Consider the following 17,073-nt stretch of genomic DNA (forward strand, 5'->3'; position numbering starts at 1 on the left):
TTTTAAATATTTAAATGCCTCCGCGATCAGAGGCCTTCTTGGCATCTGTGGAGAAGGACGCAAAGGAACGAGCCAGGAGAAGAAGGGAAAACAAAGCCTTGGCAGACGGTAATTGTCAGCCCTTCCCTTCCTGCCTTCCTGCAGCTGGGACGCGTGCCCTGGAAAGAGCCCCCAGGCACAGGGCTCCCAGATGGCAGGCTGGTGACAGGCCCGAGACAGGGGGACTGGGCCAGGCAGCAGTCCCTGGCAGTCTGCCCTGTGTGTGTGCTGCAACAGGCAGGAGTGGGACGTCGCCCTCACTCACCACCATGGTCAGCCCTGCCTCTAAGCTGTGGATGGGCTTAGCAGCTCCGAGTGAACGGAGGGTGCAGCATCATGCCCAGAAGGCGGGGGGTGGGGTAGAGGATGGGAGTGAGGTACCATTGGCTAGCCTAGCCGTAGATGGAGAAGAAAAACGAAGCAAGACAGACAAAGGTGTGAAAAAGGAGAAGTAAAGACACAGGGTCGTGTGTGGGGGGAGGGGAACAGGACAGAAGAATGCTTCCAGCGCTTACCTCCTGCCACCGGGGGCGTGTGTGCTGCAGGTGTAGATGCTGCCGTGTCACTTAGCAAATCGTTACCTGCCCCTTTCTCGGAGGCACTGAGCCTGCCGGTTTGGTCTCAGTGGTGAGGCTGGAATGGTTCTGAACCCTGTGCAGAAGTCTTTACTTGTACCGAGAAGCCACTCTCAGGAGACACACCTGAAGAAGCCGGCCCTGGAGTGTCTGCAGGGAGGAGCAAGAGGAGTCCCTCTGGGACCCCTGGCACGCTAGGGTGTCCGGAGTGGAATTGGAGAAGCAGGGGTGTCAAGTGTGAAAGGAGCGCTCACCTGTGTGCCTTTGCCCCCCACAGCCCTGAAAGAGAAGGGGAACGAGGCCTTTGGCAGAGGCGACTACAACACGGCCGTCCTGCACTACAGCGAGGGTTTGGAGAAGCTGAAGGACATGAAGGTCCTCTACACCAACCGAGCCCAGGTCAGTGAGCCACGCGCGGGCGCCCCTGGACCTGGGACAGCAGGCGGGCTCTTGGGTTGGGTGTGGGGGAGCTGGTGGACACGGAGCATCTGCCAGTTCCTGTGGTGTGAGTCCTGTCGCCGCAAGCTCCCAGTGGAAGATCACTGAAGGAGGACTCAGCAAGGCTGCATCGCTGATGGTGCCCGGGCCCTTTGCTGTGTGGATAAAGGAGAGAACTAGCCCAGTGGAGTGACCTGTGACACCTCGGGACTGTGCCGCACCAAGTTTATGCTGCAGGGCTGCCCTCCTACTGGCGTCTTACTCAGCGAATCCACTCCTCTTTAAGGCGAATATTCAGCTGGCGCCGCAGCTCACTAGGCTAATCCTCCGCCTGCAGCGCCAGCACACCGGGTTCTAGTCCCGGTTGGGGCGCCAGATTCTGTCCCGGTTGCTCCTCTTCCAGGCCAGCTCTCTGCTGTGGCCCGGGAGTGCAGTGGAGGATGGCCCAAGTCCTTGGGCCCTGCACCCGCATGGGAGACCAGGAGAAGCACCTGGCTCCTGGCTCCCGATCAGTGCCGTGCACCGGCCGCAGCGGCCATTGCGGGATGAGCCAACGGAAAAGGAAGACCTTGTTCTCTGTCTCTCTCACTGTCCACTCTGCCTGTCAGAAAAAAAAGGCGAATGTTCTGTGACTGGGGCAGCGGCTTAGCTGATGCACACACAGCCAATTTCGCAGAAATACTGAGTTTCTGAAAGCCCCTCTTGAGCTCCAATTCCTGGAGTCCCAGGTAGAAGCCCTCACCCAGATGTGTGTTACCAGCTACTTAATGAAGTGGCAAGGCCGATTTGGTTCTCACTTGAACCAAAGATGTCGCCTGTGACCTTACCTTTGAAAAGCAGTTGAGGTTTTGAGTGGGAGTTCTCTGTGGCTCAGGCCTGAAAACTGGACAGGTTCAAGGATGTGATTGCGCGCTGGCCAGTGGATGTTAGCAGGACCAGCATACGATGATCTCGAGGCCACAGCCGAGTTCTCATCAGCTCCAATTTCTGGAACTCAGGGTGAAGAGTGTGGGATGCTGGGGAAGAGTATTGAAAGCAGACACAGGAGGACAGAAAGTCTGGGGAGTGACAGGGACTTTAATACGAAACTAACGGGAGAGCAGCGGAACCCCAGCCCTGGAGCGGTCTGCATAAGTCAGATCAGAGAGGAGGCATCATTTACCTACCCTGGCCTGGAGGAATCTCAGTAATAAGGGAGTGACTTGGTAAACAAGGTGGCCGGAGCTTGGGTTAGTCACGCACGTTTTAGCACTCTAACAAGATGATAAACTTTCTTAGAGGAAATCTGCTGTCTGCTGCCCACCCCCACTCCCGGTGCCTTATTTACAACAGAAGTCCATTCAGTCCTTGCGGAGTTCCATTTCAGGAAGCTAAGTTTCTGTTGACAATTCAGAAGGATCATTTAAAGGAAAGCAGTTAATACAATAATCATAGTTCCCTCTTATTTATCTCCATATTTGGTCTCTAAAAACATCTGCCTTCTCATCATGATTCAGTCTTTGTGATTTGGGATGCATTTGAAAGCAATAAAATTGAATTGCTTTTAAAACATTATGTAATCCAGACTTACGTCTCATTCAGACTATCTATACCCCAAGTCATCTAAATTACATTTTTGCCATACTCAATTTTAAGCAGCACTTTGATTAGTTTTGAAGAATCACATTAGGAATGGATTTGGAGAAATAGAAGTAAATGCAACGCAAAGCTTTAGGGAAGCAATTCCTTCCAGCCTGCCCAGGGAGAGACCTTACTCAGACACAGATAAACACAAAGTGTGCTGCCCATTGTTACGAATCATTTGAACCACCGACTATTTTTACAATGCCTCCCCTGTTTGCCTGCAGTGTTAGGAAACACTTAGTAAGGATTCTGTGACTTGGGCTTGCCCGCTGGAGAGAAAACGTACACTTTCATGGCTTTGTTTTTCTCCTGGAGCTGATGTTATGATCAGTAGATTGCTGGTGTAATTTAAATGAATCCGGAGTTTAATTGCCCTTTGGAAAAAGTAGTTCTTTTCACAATGTGGAAAATCAGAGGAGAATGAGGACGTTACAGGGTGTTGAATCCAAGCCCTTAATAATAATACTTTTTTTTAAAAAAGGTAAAAGAGCGTGTAGAGAAATCACGGAGCCTTCCCGGGCCTGTGTGTATCCTGGGTAACCATGCCACGAGGTCATGGCTGTCGCGGCCCAGACGATGTCAGCTTCTCCTCGTCTCCTCTGACTTCCAGATGAGGCCTGGGCCCCGGAGCACAGGACGGGGCTTTGTAGAAAAGACAGCTTCAGCAGTTGTCCTTTTCAATTAGTCCAGAAGCGAACTCCCGAAAGCCCTGCGTGGCAGCCTGCCTTCTGGAGCGGCACTGCAGAATCACCAGCAGGCATTGCCCGCCCCCGTCTCGCCGCTGTTGGATGCCCGGATTCCCCATGACTCGCAACGCTGCCCTTAGGATTGGCTTGTCCGTGAGCATATCTCATCGGGCTTCTCACTAAGAATGTCGCAGCGCCTGGTACGCTTTTGATCATGGGCAACCTACGTGTCACACTCTTACTGGGTTTACTCCTGGTGACGCACAGGACCCTGGGAAGCCACTCCATCGTCAGTGCCGAGGTTTTCCTTTCTTACCATGGGCTGCCCGTTGCTGCTGCTTGGGGAGCTTTCGAAAGAAGACTGCTCAGATCTGCTGAGCACAGCCTGAGAAGCCTGTGTTGACCTCTTCCTGTGGCCAGTGTGAAGGCAGAGGCCACTGTGCTTGTTTCTAAGCAGGTGCTCACCTGTTCATACGTCTCCAGCCCTTGGACAATTCATATGAACTAAATTCTCAAGTCGGTGTCGTGTGACTGTGTCACGGAAGTCTAAGTCCGTTCTTGATTTTGCCCAATTCTAGGAGATGCCGAAGGAGTGCCCCCAGCCCTGAGGCTTTGTGGTGATGATCTGACTCTTAAATGTCTATTTTGTTTTTAAGATTATTTATTTGAAAGGCAGAGTTACAGAGAGGCAGAGGCAGAGAGAGAGAGGTCTTCCATCCGCTGGTTCACTCCCCAGATGGCAGCAGTGGCCAGAGCTGCACTGATCCAAAGCCAGGAGCCAGGAGCTTTTTCCAGGTCTCCCACACAGGTGTAGGAGCCCAAGGACTTGGGCCATCTTCTACTGCTTTCCCAGGCCACAGCAGAGAGCTGGATCTGAAGTGGAGCAGCCAGGACTAGAACTGGCAGCCATATGGAATGCCCTCATCCTCACTAACCCTTATTATCCTCTTGTCTTTCTGATTCCCTTTAGCATTCAGCATCCTTCTGGAACATTCACAGCAGGGTAGACGCTAGAACTTAGCCCTTCCTTTGCAGAGTGGTCAGTGTGCCTGGTTATTTCCTGTTCTCCCCCCACCCCACCCCGATCCTTCTCTGGCCAGCTCTGTGTCCTGGCAGACTGGCCTGTGTGGGTTCTTTGGCTTCCCAGCCCTTTTTCTTCCTTCTGGGTTCAGCCAGTGAGAGCCAGAGAAAGGATGCTGGGGTATTTATTCTACAACTTATGGCTGCAGTAAAGGCCTCGGCTCACATCAGGCAGTTCTTTCTTTTCTAAAAAAGTTTATTTGTGGGGGCCAGCACTGTGGCATAGCGGGTAAAGCCACTGCCATATGGGCGCCGGTTTGAGACCTGGCTGCTCCACTTCCGATCCAGCTCTCTGCTATGGCCTGGGAAAGCAGTAGAAGATGGCCCAAGTCCTTGGGCCCCTGCACCCACGTGGGAGACCAAGAAGAAGCTCCTGGCTCCTGGCTTTGGATTGGCGCAGCTCTAGCCATTGTGGCCATCTGGGGAGTAAAAGCAGATGGAAGAATTCTCTCTCTCTCTCTCTCTCTCTCTCTCTCTCTCTCTCTCTGTGTGTAACTCAGACTTTCAAATAAATAAATCTTTTTTTTTAAGTTTACTTGTTTTTGTTTATTTGGAAGAGAGAAAGAAAGAGAAAAGGCTATGGCTAGATCTTCTACCCACTGGCTCAGGTCCCAAATGCCTGCAACAGCCCTAGCAGGGCCCGGCTGAAGCCAGAAGCCAGGAATTCCATCCAGGTCACCCACATGGCAACAGGGGCCCATCAGCTGCTGCCTCCCAGGGTATGCATTAGCAGGAAGCTGGAATGGAAGCAAAGCTTCTGGGATTCGAACCAAGCACTCTGATGCGGGGTGCAGGCATCCCAAGCAGCAGTTCAACTGCGCCACCACGCCTGCCCCCAGGCAGCTCTCTGAACATAGCTTTCCTCTCCCATTTCGTTCGCTTCTCCCTTCTACCCGGCCCTCGGTGCTAGCTGTGGTACTAGTAGCTGCCTACCGTGGCAGCCTGTAAGTAATGCCTTCCTCAGACTCCCCAGCTGCCCGGGGTGGGTGTCCCGTGCATTTCCTGCCAGCTCCCTGACGGACCCAGGCAGCAGCCGGCAACTCCTCACCACCATTCTCCCATCGGGTCTTCCTATGTGGCCAAAGACTGCTTGCTACCGAGTTGTTTGTGAGCCCCAGCTGTCTGTGTCGTTGTAGGCTTACATAAAACTGGGGGATTATCAGAAGGCGCTGGAGGATTGCGACTGGGCTCTGAAGGTAAGAGACGACTTCCCTTCCCACAAGACGGTGTTGGGCCTGCTGGGGCCCGGTGTCTTCGTGCTGACGTGAAGGGAGCTGTCCATGTGTCGTGGTAGGAAAAGGGCGCAGCTTCCTCATCTCCAAAGTGGGATAGCGTAGAGTTATTGTGAGGGTTCTGGCAATGCACGTGACGCACCCGGCTCACCATAGCTTCACTCCCGAGAAGCTGCTGTAGTGGTCTATAAGGGTAATGTCCTAACAGCTCCTTCTTTCCTGCTTGGCTCCATGGGATAGTGTAAATGCCTTCTCTCCACTAGAGCCAGCCTCGAGAGCTGCTCCCTGCACTGTTGTCTTCTCCATCAATTTGTGCTGTCCCCCCACCCCAGTCCCCATGCATACCCTCTGTCTGTAGACGTATAACTGGAAGGAAGGATTCCGGCTCAGCCGTAGTCAGTCCTCAGGCAGATCGCACCACTCTGCACATGACATTTCCTCGGAAATTTACCAACACAGACCATCACAGGTGTGCAGAAGTGTGGGCGTCTTTACAAGAAATGGCACGCTCGTTTCTTAGCGGCGTTATTGCAGGTAACTAAAGAACCCTTAATCCGAATTTCCCTTCTGCTCTGTCACAGGGGTCTTTAACTAACCAAAACTAGTATTTCTCCAACTTCTGACATGGAGTGCTGCTGACGTCAGACCAGAATGGACATGAGTCTCTTGAGGGTCTGGACACAGAAAGTATGAAGTTTCTTTCTCTTTTTTAAAAAAAGTTTTATTTATTTGAAAGAGTTACAGAGAGAGAGGGAGAAACAGAGGGAGAGAGCGATCTGCCATTCCCTGGTTCACTCCTCATCTGGCTGCAATGGCCAGGGCTGGGTCCGGTCAAAGCCAGGAGCCAGGAACTTCTTCTGGGTCTCCCATATGGGTAGCAGGGGACCAGGCACTTGGGCCATCTTCTACTGCTTTCCCAGGTGCATTAACAGGGAGCTGGATCAGAAGTGAAACAGCCAGGACACGAACCAGTGCCCATATGGGATGCCAGCATTGCAGGTGTTGGCTTCACCAGCTATGCCACAACATCGGCCCCTGAAGTTTCTTCTCAGATGAGTGTTTTATCTTAAAAGTCCTTGTGGATTTTGCATGGCACTCCATAATGCTCACCTGTTTTACTAGGAGATGTTATCGTAAATAACCAAGGTGTCAGAAGAATGTGCCAGGCTTATCCTGTGGCTTTGAGTGCTAACGCTAATCCTAGCCCACAGAGCACGGCCCAAGTCAAGGGCACATGTAGGTGGCAACATGATAACCACATCTGCTTGCTTCTTTCACCCTGAGAGCATGAGCGCTGGGGATGCGGATGGATTGGAAAGTCAACCTTCTCTTCGAATGGCGCATAAAACCCTAGGGATCCTTTAAAACTGACATCTGGAGTATTTGATTTCCTTATCTGTTAGAAGAGACAGCACGGGGCAAGTCTTGTCCCATTGCATCAGTGTGATCTCTGATTCACAAGAATTGCCCAAAGCCACTGATATCCAGCTCCTCACAGCTCCAGACAGACCTTCCAGCTGGCTCAGTCACCTTGCCTGATCAGAGATCTTTCTACCATCACTCTGTGAGAGAAGAGAGAGGCAAGGACCTTTTCCTGCGCTGGTCCGATGGTGACAGCAACACCACACTGTGCTCTGCAGTTCAGTTCAATCTCACTGTTCCCCCTGCGTTTTTACAAGGAAGCCAAGCCCCGGAGATTAACTTGTGCAGGATCACAAAGCTAGTATTGGTTTAACTGGAAGATGAGCTCTTAGCCATCTTCTATAAATGGCCTCTCCTCGGAAACCCGCAAATCCCATAATCCCTGGGTGTGGATCTCTCACTCGCTTTCATAAAAGAAAGAAAATCTGCTCACAGGGTCTCCCGAGGGATCTTTTCTGATCTGGGAAGAACCAAAGGAGTCGACACACCATGGTGTTGGTTCCGGGGAGCACACTGGCCTCCGCCCAGGTACTCACGGGAGCCCAGCGGAGCTGACATTAAAACCATTGCCACTCCACAGCCAGTCTGGTGAAACACCCAGCAAGGCTCCCCATTGAAGAGGTTTTTGGTAAACACTGGGAGGGATGGGGAAAAACACACACACAAGGAGTTCTAAAAACTCATAATGGCCTTGTCTATGTGGAAGCTGTGATTTAAAAGAAAAAGTTTCAGTGTCCTTACAGGTCTTTAAAATATCAGTCATGACTGTCCCCGGCACTCCTTCGTGGACAGTATTTGGACTTTGATGCCACTCTTGAGTGGCTGGAGACAAGTCCATGTAATGACGTTTGAAGACAGACGTTTCTTGTCAAGGTGGATAGGGCAGCAGAGCCAGCTTCAGCTGGAACTGGAATCTTTTCTTTCCTGGCAGGACTCTTCCTGCACGACCCAATCCGTCTTCCTCTGAAGGTGGGACTCCTTTAAAGGGAACCGGGGTGTGCCCCGAGAAAATCCTGCTGAGGGTTGAACTGTGAGCACAGAGGAATGGGCCTGGTAGTGCAGAACTCTGCGAGCAGCCCTTGGGGGACAGTATCTGAGAAAGGCAGTGTGACAGCTGCACCCACTTGACAGTGGCCGTGGCCAAGGCTTCCAGCTGCTCATCCTTTTGCCTCGCTGGGGCTCTGCCAATGAGTCTGTGATGAACATTGGACATGCTGGTGTTTCCTGTTCCCCTCTTTTATAAGATGATCCCTTTGGGCCTTGTGCTGTAGAATAGCAGGTTAAGCTGCCACCTGCAATGCCAGTGTACCATACGGGCACCAGTTCGAGTCCCAGTTGTTCCTCTTCCAATCTGGCTCCTTGCTAGTGTACCTGGGAAAGCAGCTGAAGATGGCCCAAGTCCTTGGGCCCTTGCACCCATGTGGGAGACCCAAATGAAGTTCCTGACTTTGTCCTGTCCCAGCCCCAGCCGTTGTAGCCATTTGGGGAGTCATCTAGCAGATGGGAAGATCCCTGTCTTTCCTTCTCTCTCCGTAACTCTGCCTTTCAAACAAATAAATTTTTTTAAAAGATGATCTCTTTTTTTATTTATCTATTTTTAAAGATTTATTTATTTGAAAGGCAGAGAGAGAGAGAAATAGAGTGAGCATCCATCTGCTGGTTCACTCCCCAGATGACTTCAGGAGCCAGGTTGGGGCTAGGCCAAAGCCAGGAGCTCAGAATCTCATCCAGATCTCCCACATGGGTGGCAGGGGCCCAGGTGTTTGGGTCATTTTCCAATGCCTTCCCAGGTGTATTAGCAGGAAGCTGGATTGGAAGATTAGCTGGGACCCAAACCAGCACTTTGATATGGGATGCCAGTGTGTCAAGTAGTAGCCTAATCCTCTTATGCACACTGCCAGCCCCTGCCTCGCTGGTTTCTTTATCTCCTAGAAGACACAGTGCTCCCCCAGGGCTCTGGTCTCCTCTCACGGGTTTGACTCTCATCTCTGCAAATGACTCTCAGACCTGGCTACCCAGTCCCTCCCACCGGAGCCCTTGGCTCCAGGGCAGCCTTTCGGTCACCTCCTGTGTGTTTCCATTTGGTCGTCGGCGACCGTGAAACTCAGGCTGTCTAGAAGCTGCCTCTCCGTCCCACTCACCTTCCTCTCTGCCTGCCTCCACCCGGCCTTGTCTTCACGTTCTCCTTCAAGCCCTTAGCATTGAGTGGGGACTGGCCAGCTCCTCTTCAGCAAAGCTCTGCACTTCCTTCCCTCCCTCCCACCCCCTTCACCAGGATTTCAGACATCAGCCCTCGCTCCAGGTGGGGCTGTGGTCTCGTCATCTCCCTGCCTTTCCCTCCTCTGGGCACCTGAGTGTGAACATGGCGACCCGGCATCCAAGTCCTCCCTGTGCAGTCCGCGCTCCCCATGCCCAGCACCTGCTCAGTCCTGCACTGTCCTGGGAGCCCCGGCTCTCTGCCAGCGCAGGACTTCACTCAGCCCCTTCTCCCTCCATCCTCCTCTCTTCAGCTCTCCGCGTCACTCAAGATCCAGCCCAGACTCCTCCTCCTTTGCATGCACTGATGTAGATTACAGCTCTTTCGATTTCCTTCTGCTAAACTGTTTAGCATTTTTCCATAGCATCTATTTATTTTTTTAATATAGCACTTTTTGGAAGGAGGTTTAAATTTCAAGCCCTTGCTTCCCAGATTAAGTGACCAAATTTTAAACCCCACCTCTCCTACTTATTATTCGTGTGACCTTGAACCTCTCCAACTCCTAGTTCCTTGCCCTGTACAGTGAGGATTATAATTGTATCTACTTCCTAGAGTAGGTACAAGGCTTTTCCGAGATGGTTCACCTGAACAGTGTAGCTCAGACGGTTCCTGTGCTGTCATTACTGTGACAGCCGTCATCGGAAATGACATGCACGGAAATGCACCTGTAGAGGGTTCTGCAGCGGTCGCTGTCCCCTCTTCTGTTATTTATTCTGCTCTTTAGTTTCTCATTTGCTCTGAAGGGATGGCTGTTGTACTGCAGCAACAGAGCTAATGACGCGTTACCTGGCCCCACAGTGCCTGTTTTACATGATTCTTCCTCACAGCAACGTGCGAGAGAGGCTCTACCCTCACTTTCTAGATGAGGAAAGCGAGTGCCGGGAAAGTTAGGTGGCGTGGCCAGCATCCCACGGCTGAGCAGCAGCCCAGTGAGAATGCGCTCCCGAGCCACCAACGCCTGACCTCTCAGTCTCAGGCCCTGAGGAGCCTCTGACCCAGCATCATGCTGTGCGCATAGAAGAGCCTCGACACGTTAGTTAACTAAATGCCTGTTTCAGATTTTAGTTTCTCTGTGCTAAGTCATTCCCTGTGGGGTTACAGTCGCTGGAGCAGGCAGGTGCAGGGCCACCTGTGGAAAGGATCCGTTCTCAGTCACAAGTTTCAATTCTGCCATTTGGAGGGGGCGTCCGGCCCGATCTTAAATGAAATGGAAGTTCCCAGTATAATCCGCTGTGGGACCGCCCCACCCACTGAGATGCTCGGTAGCCTCAGGTCTTTTCCCAGGCTCAGTTCTCTCTTCTGACAAAGCGGTGGTTCTCCAGTGTAAGTGTGCATGTGCATCACCTAGAGAGCTTGAAAAATTACGTACGCCTGGGCCCCTCCCGAGGCTGAGTGGGATGAGGCACAGCCTGGGGAAGAGCCGTGTAAGCACCCCAGGTGCCGGGACTGTTCGGCCAGCGTGAAGGGCTCTTCTGCATGCCAGTTCCTGGTTTGCTTCCTGATGCAGGCCCATTAGAAGGACATGAAAACTGGCAGGTGTCATTAATTTGATAGAGAGCTTACTTGTGCACCCAGGCTTCAATTAGTTTGCTCACAGAGGTAGAAAGTTTTAATTGTCAACTCTGGTAGCCATCCTGAGAACCACAGCTCTGCCTTAACTGGATCAGCCGAGTGCTTAGCAGATCAGCTAATGACTGGAAACCCACTGAACGTCTCATCAGCCATTCTCTTTGATGCAGTGTGATGAAAAATGCACGAAGGCGTATTTCCACATGGGAAAAGCCCACTTGGCCCTCAAGAACTACAGCGCGGTAAGTTCTTGGCCGATCCCGGAGCCGTGCCCCTCACTGCCCCCGAGGAGGACCCTGGTCCCCTGTCACTTAGACGATGTTCCACCTTTTAGTGTTCGCCCAAGTAGAGCGTAAGATCCTAGAGCTGGGAAGGGAGTTGGGTGTCAGCTAGCACGGCCCCCCGCCCCCTCAGCTGTGGGGGTCTCAGCAGCAGCATTCTCTGCTGGTGTAGACCTAAGCAAAAAGAGACGGCAGAATTCACCTATAACCTCGTCACCCAGAAGCCACCATGCCGATACAAAGGGACTGCAGAAAGATCATGGAAAATTCACGTTATCTTCATTTCCATGTTCGATGAATTTTTTGAACCCCTTTCACATACACAGGTAATTCATACATTTGGTGGGAAAAGTTTATATTGGCTGTTATTTTAGTGGAAAAATGTTTTTGAAATCCATGCATAGCTTTTTAATAACACATTTTCCATGAGCTTTTTGAAGACCGCTTGCATACTTTTATGTATATATACACGCATTTATACACATATATATGTTTGTATGAGGATACACACACTGGGCTGTTACATGTCAGTAATGGCAGCTTTACATAACGTCACATACTATCCAAGTACAATTGTGTACCTATAGAAAGTATACAATTCAGTGGTTTCTATATAGAGTTGGGCAACCACTACCACAACCAATTTGAAAACACTTTTGTGACCTCTTAAAAAAAAAAAAAAAAAAAAAAAACACTTTTGTCACCACTTAAAAAAAAACAAAAACACAAAACCTCTGTACCCTTTAACAGTCCGTCCCCTTCCGCTCACCCCCACCTCAAACTCAGGCAACCACGAATCTTTCTGTCTCCATACATTTGCCTATGCTAGACATGGCTTATAAATGGAGTCACGCAACCTATGGTCTAGATTTACATCCAGGTAGAATTGCTAAGTCAGATGGCAACCCCGTGTGTAACCTTTGGAGGAATGCAAGGCTGTTTTCTAAGGTGGCTGTCCCATTCTGCATCCCGTCCAGCAGTGTGTTGGAGCTCCAGTTGCTCTGCGTGTTCCCTGGTGCTTGGTTTTCTCTGTCTCTCTAACCACAGCCATTCTAGTAGGCAGGAAGCACTGTCTCATTGTATTGAGCATTTGCATTGCCCAAATGATTAATGGTGTTGAGGTCATTTCTGTATCTTCTTTGAAGAAATGTCTTTTCAGAGTCTGTCCGTTTAAAGTTAGTTTATTTGTCAACTTATAATGAATTTTAAGAGTTTTTAAAAAATATATTTTGGATGTAAGTTTCTGGTCAAATATACAGTTTACAAATATTTTCTTCTACTTTGTGTGTTTCCTATTCACTTATTGTTGATATTCTTTACAACACAAGGATTTTTAATTTTTATGAAGTGTCAGTAACCTATTGTTTCTTTTTTTATTGTTTTCTTTTTTTTATATACTTGAAAGTCAGAGTTACATAAAGAGAGATGAGAGGCAGAGAGAGAGAGGTCTTCCATCTGTTGGTTCACTCCCAAGATGGCTGCAACGGCTGGAACTGTGCTGATCCAAAGCCAGGAGCCAGGAGCTTCTGTGTCTCCCACACAGGTGTAGGGGCCACGGACTCAGGCCATCATCTAGTGCTTTCCCACGCCATAGCAGGGAGCTTGAACCAGTGCCCATATGGGATGCTGGCACTGCAGGCAGCGGCTTTACCCTGTATGCCATAGCGCCAGCCCCACCTATTGTTTCTTTGGTTGTTTGTGCTTTTGGTGTCATATTTAAGCAATAATAGTTTTGGCCTGCACCGTGGCTCACTTGGCTAATCCTCCTCCTGCGGCGCCAGCACACTGGGTTCTAGTCCCAGTCAGGGCGCCGGATTCTGTCCCGGTTGCTCCTCTTCCAGGCCAGCTCTCTGCTGTGGCCCAGGAAGGCAGTGGAGGATGGCCCAAGTCCTTGGACCCTGCATCCATGTGGGAGACCGGGGAAACACCTGGCTCCTGGCTTCGGATTGGCACAGTGCACCAGCTGTAGCAGCCATTTGTGGGATGAACCAACGGAAGGAAGACCTTTCTCTCTCTCTCTCTCTCTCTCTCTCACTGTCTAACTCTGCCTGTCAAAAATAAAGAAATGATAGTCTAAGCTCATGAAATTATGTTTGTGTTTTCTTTTAAGAGTTTTATGGCTTAGCTCTGGCATTTAGATATTGGATCCACTTGGAGTTAATTCTTGTGTATGATATGAGGTAGAGGCCCAATTTTATTATGCTCATGAGGATATCCAGCTGTCTCAGTACCATATATTGAAGAGACTGTTTTTTTCCTGTTGAAGGAATTTATAGTCAATCAGTTGACTATAAATATATGAATTTGTTTCTGAACTTTGCTTTATTTATCTAGTGTACATATCTGTCCTTGTGCCAGTACCACACTGTCTTGATTTTTGCAGTTTTATAGTGAGTTTTAAAATTTAGAATTGTGATTCTTCCAACTCTTTTCCTCTTCTTTTTCAAGATTGTTTGAGCTGTTCTGGTTCTATTGAATTTCTATCAGAGTTTAAGGATCATCTTGTCAATTTCTACAAAAAAGCCAGATGAATTTTGATGGTTACAACATGAAATTGTAGATTAATTTGGATAGCATTGCCATCTGAGCGCTATAAAGTCTTCCAATCTATGAACATGAGATGTCTATTTGTTATATTTTTAAGTGATATTGCCTCACATTGAGCACTTTTGAAAGCTATTGTTATATATTAATTGTAAAGGTGAGACAGACTTATTGTAATCAAGTGAAATAAACAATATGAGTAAAGAACATTTTAATCTTCCCCCTCCACTGAATTTTATTCATCCGATTGAGTAATCCACTCAGCAGATTTTTATATCGTGCTCAGTGTGTCAGCAACACACAGTAACAGTGCAGCACTGAACAAGACAAAGTCCTTGAGTTCATGGAATCCACATTCCTGGGGTGGGGACAGCTGAGAGACATGAACTAGATTAGTAGATATGTAGTGTGTTGGCATGTTAGGTTGCAATGAGTATTATCAAGAAAAAAGTCAAGAAGTAGTGAAGGTGGAATTGGTTTTAGGTAGGGTGATCAGGGAAGGCCTCTCTTCAGGAATGGAGGGAGTGACATAGGCAGCCCATGAGGCTATAAAAGGAGAGCATTCAAGGCAGAGGGATGGCTAGAATGAAGACGCAGGGGAGAGCATAGGAGCTAGGTCAGAGAGGCCCTGGAGGCAGGAAGGCTGATCCCACAGGGCCCTCCAGGCTTCGGGGAGGACCTTGGCCTTGATTCTGAGGGATCTGAGAGCCATCAGAGGATTGTGAGACATGATCTGACTCTGTTTTAAAGGATTGTTCTGACTGCTTGCTACATTGAGGATATATCTTAGCACACCAAGAGCAGAGAACAAGTTAGAAGGCTGTTGCAGTAAATTATCAAAGCTGGGGTGGTGGTGGCTTGGCTCAGCATGAAGACGATGGGGTGTTAAGAAGTGATGACATTCCAAATATGTACTGACAGTGAAGCCAACAGAAACTGCTGGTAGGTAGACCTGGGCCTAAAGAGAATCTCAATGCTTCTTCACTTTGTTTAATATGTATGCGTCTATCCTGTGAAAATGTCCTTTGTTTTAATGTCTTTTTTGTTCAGTTCATGTCTTAGTTCTAGTTTTCTAGGAGGGTCTTGAACCTTGAAGATGTCTCACAAGTGGTTTTTTTTTAAATTTTTTTTCCTGAGCTTTTTCTCTGCATGAGTGCTTGGATTACATGCTGAGAATTTGTTATGTCCCCAGGGCCATAGTACTTTGGCCCAGAAATCCCTATGAACTAGAATGTTTCTTTTTCTAGAAACTATCCTATCTCACCGTGCCCTAGAGGAGAGTCCCTCCCTCCCAGGTATTCTGGCTGACCCCTAGCCAGCTCTCTTTGCAGCCTGTATGCTTCACTCAGCAGTTCTGTGTTCTCTCTCCCATTCCTGGGCCTCTGTTGGTACTGTGTCCCTCTTTGTTGATGCCCTAACTCCCCAGGGGCACATCTGCCAGCTCTCCTGTTCTCTCTCAGTGCAGACATCCTGTCTAAGGTCTGCATTGACTTCAAGGTCACTCCCACCCCAGACAGACATGATCCACACAAATCTAGGCCTGGGTATTTTTTGTCACTGGCTGCCTCTGACAGTACTCTTTTTAAGAACAGATTTTGAAACAATACCTGCTACCCTGCAGAACCAGAGCAGCCTAAACAAAGTGCCAAGTGCACACCGCGTTTCCAGGCCTACTGCGGGAGGAGGCAGAGAGCAACTAACGAAGAAGCCGAACCCCACGATGCCCAGTGTCTTCCTGGTAATCAGCGTCACCCCTAACTGCTCTTCAAGTCTCATTCCTTTTTGTTGTAGTCGAGAGACAGTTACCAGAAGATCTTAGAAATCAACCCCAAGCTGCAGACACAGGTGAAAGGTGAGAACATTCCTGCTGCCGTCCTACGGTTGAATTTCACTTCTCTTGGGCTCCCGCCTTAGGATGCCTTCCGGCACTGCTGCTCTTGGCCTTTGTAACGGCCTGGTCCTCGGTGTTAACCGTCTGGCTCAGCCTTTCTTCCCTCTGTCTCCCACTCAAATCTTGGCCTCAGTCCCTTTCCCTGCGACCTTTGTGCACTGCAGCGCCTTCTAGGCTGTCCTGAATCCCCACGATGTTTAAGACTCGGGTGTGGCCTGTCCCGTGTTCTAGAATGATCTGAATTCTTCACGCTGCCCAACCTTCCATCCTCAAAAGACAGAAGGGTTGCTTCTTGGGTGGTGGTGTTGATTGTTAGAGCATCGTTTGGCTTTTGCTTCCTTTTGCCAGAATACCTGAACCAAGTAGATCTTCGGGAGAAAGCAGACCTGCAAGAGCAGGAAGCCCGAGGACTTCTAGACTCGGGAAGGAGCACAGCTGTGTCAACCAGGAACCTCCTGGAGACCCTTTCCAAGCCCGGCTGCACGCCTTTGTTCTACGCTGGGGGGATCGAGATCCTGACGGAAATGATGCAGGATTGTAAGTGCGGTCTCAGGAGTGCCGTCAGTGTGAGGGCACGCTCCCTCCTGTCTCCCGCAGATAATGGTGAGGAACCCACTAATGCAGTTGCTAGCAGGGGTGCCTACGAAACAGGCCCACCGTGCTCAGTCCTCTCTCAGAGCGTGCAGCTGCTCACCACACAGGCAGTCAACGCCGGCGCAGGGCACAGCACAAGACACATATACACATGGTGTACACTCGCCCAGATACACTTGCATTTCCTGCACCACAACACACACGCACACAACACACACGCACACAACACACACACACGTACCCTGACACCATCAGTACTTTATCAGTATTTGTATCCTACACACTCCCCATCACGTGTGATCTGCACAGCCCCACATCTACCCCACCCCCACCCCAAACATCCCCAGTGCCCAGATGCCTTCCTCTCCACTACGGTAGAGAAGTGGTAAGGTTTACCCTCGTTAGGCTTAACAGCTCCTTAGGACGGGCAGACAGTTTCACAGCAGACATCAGCTCTCTCCTGCTAATGAGTGCACCCTGTTCTCTCCGAGCAGTTCTTGTAAACACGGAGGCCCGGGCTTAAACGATCTTTGTCACCCTGGCAGATGCCGTTTGTACAGACAGATCGAACCTCACACTCCCCGTTAGCATGCCACAGGGGGTGCTCAGATAGACCTGCAGTGCTCTTTGGAGAAGATGGGCTCCCCTGGAAACAGCTTGGAAATAAACGTTTAAGGAGCAGAGCGGAGCGATGTGCCGGTGCATCCGGAGGTGAAGCAGCTCCTGAGGGCTCTCCGAAGACTGCGGGGCGATGAGCTGTGCGCCTGCTGCACGCCGGGGCCCGCCCAGCTCCCTGCCTCTAAACAGCCCCTCTGATGGCAGCACCGGGCGCCCGGCGACGG

At 50.1% G+C, this 17,073-nt stretch overlaps 1 protein-coding gene across 2 annotated transcripts in view; it reads left to right on the forward strand.

The window, feature by feature from the left end:
* Nucleotides 1-17,073, forward strand: part of TTC12 (tetratricopeptide repeat domain 12) — a 49,694-nt gene that overhangs the window by 15,794 nt on the left and 16,827 nt on the right. For both annotated transcript variants that reach the window (XM_062197028.1, XM_062197029.1), the window contains exons 5-10: nucleotides 31-108; nucleotides 892-1,013; nucleotides 5,578-5,637; nucleotides 11,092-11,163; nucleotides 15,538-15,598; nucleotides 15,986-16,174. In XM_062197028.1, the coding sequence (XP_062053012.1) occupies nucleotides 31-108; nucleotides 892-1,013; nucleotides 5,578-5,637; nucleotides 11,092-11,163; nucleotides 15,538-15,598; nucleotides 15,986-16,174 (582 nt within the window). The remainder of the gene's footprint in view (nucleotides 1-30; nucleotides 109-891; nucleotides 1,014-5,577; nucleotides 5,638-11,091; nucleotides 11,164-15,537; nucleotides 15,599-15,985; nucleotides 16,175-17,073) is intronic.

The sequence above is a fragment of the Lepus europaeus genome, chromosome 7 (genome assembly GCF_033115175.1).
Source record: "Lepus europaeus isolate LE1 chromosome 7, mLepTim1.pri, whole genome shotgun sequence".
Lineage (NCBI taxonomy): Eukaryota > Metazoa > Chordata > Mammalia > Lagomorpha > Leporidae > Lepus > Lepus europaeus.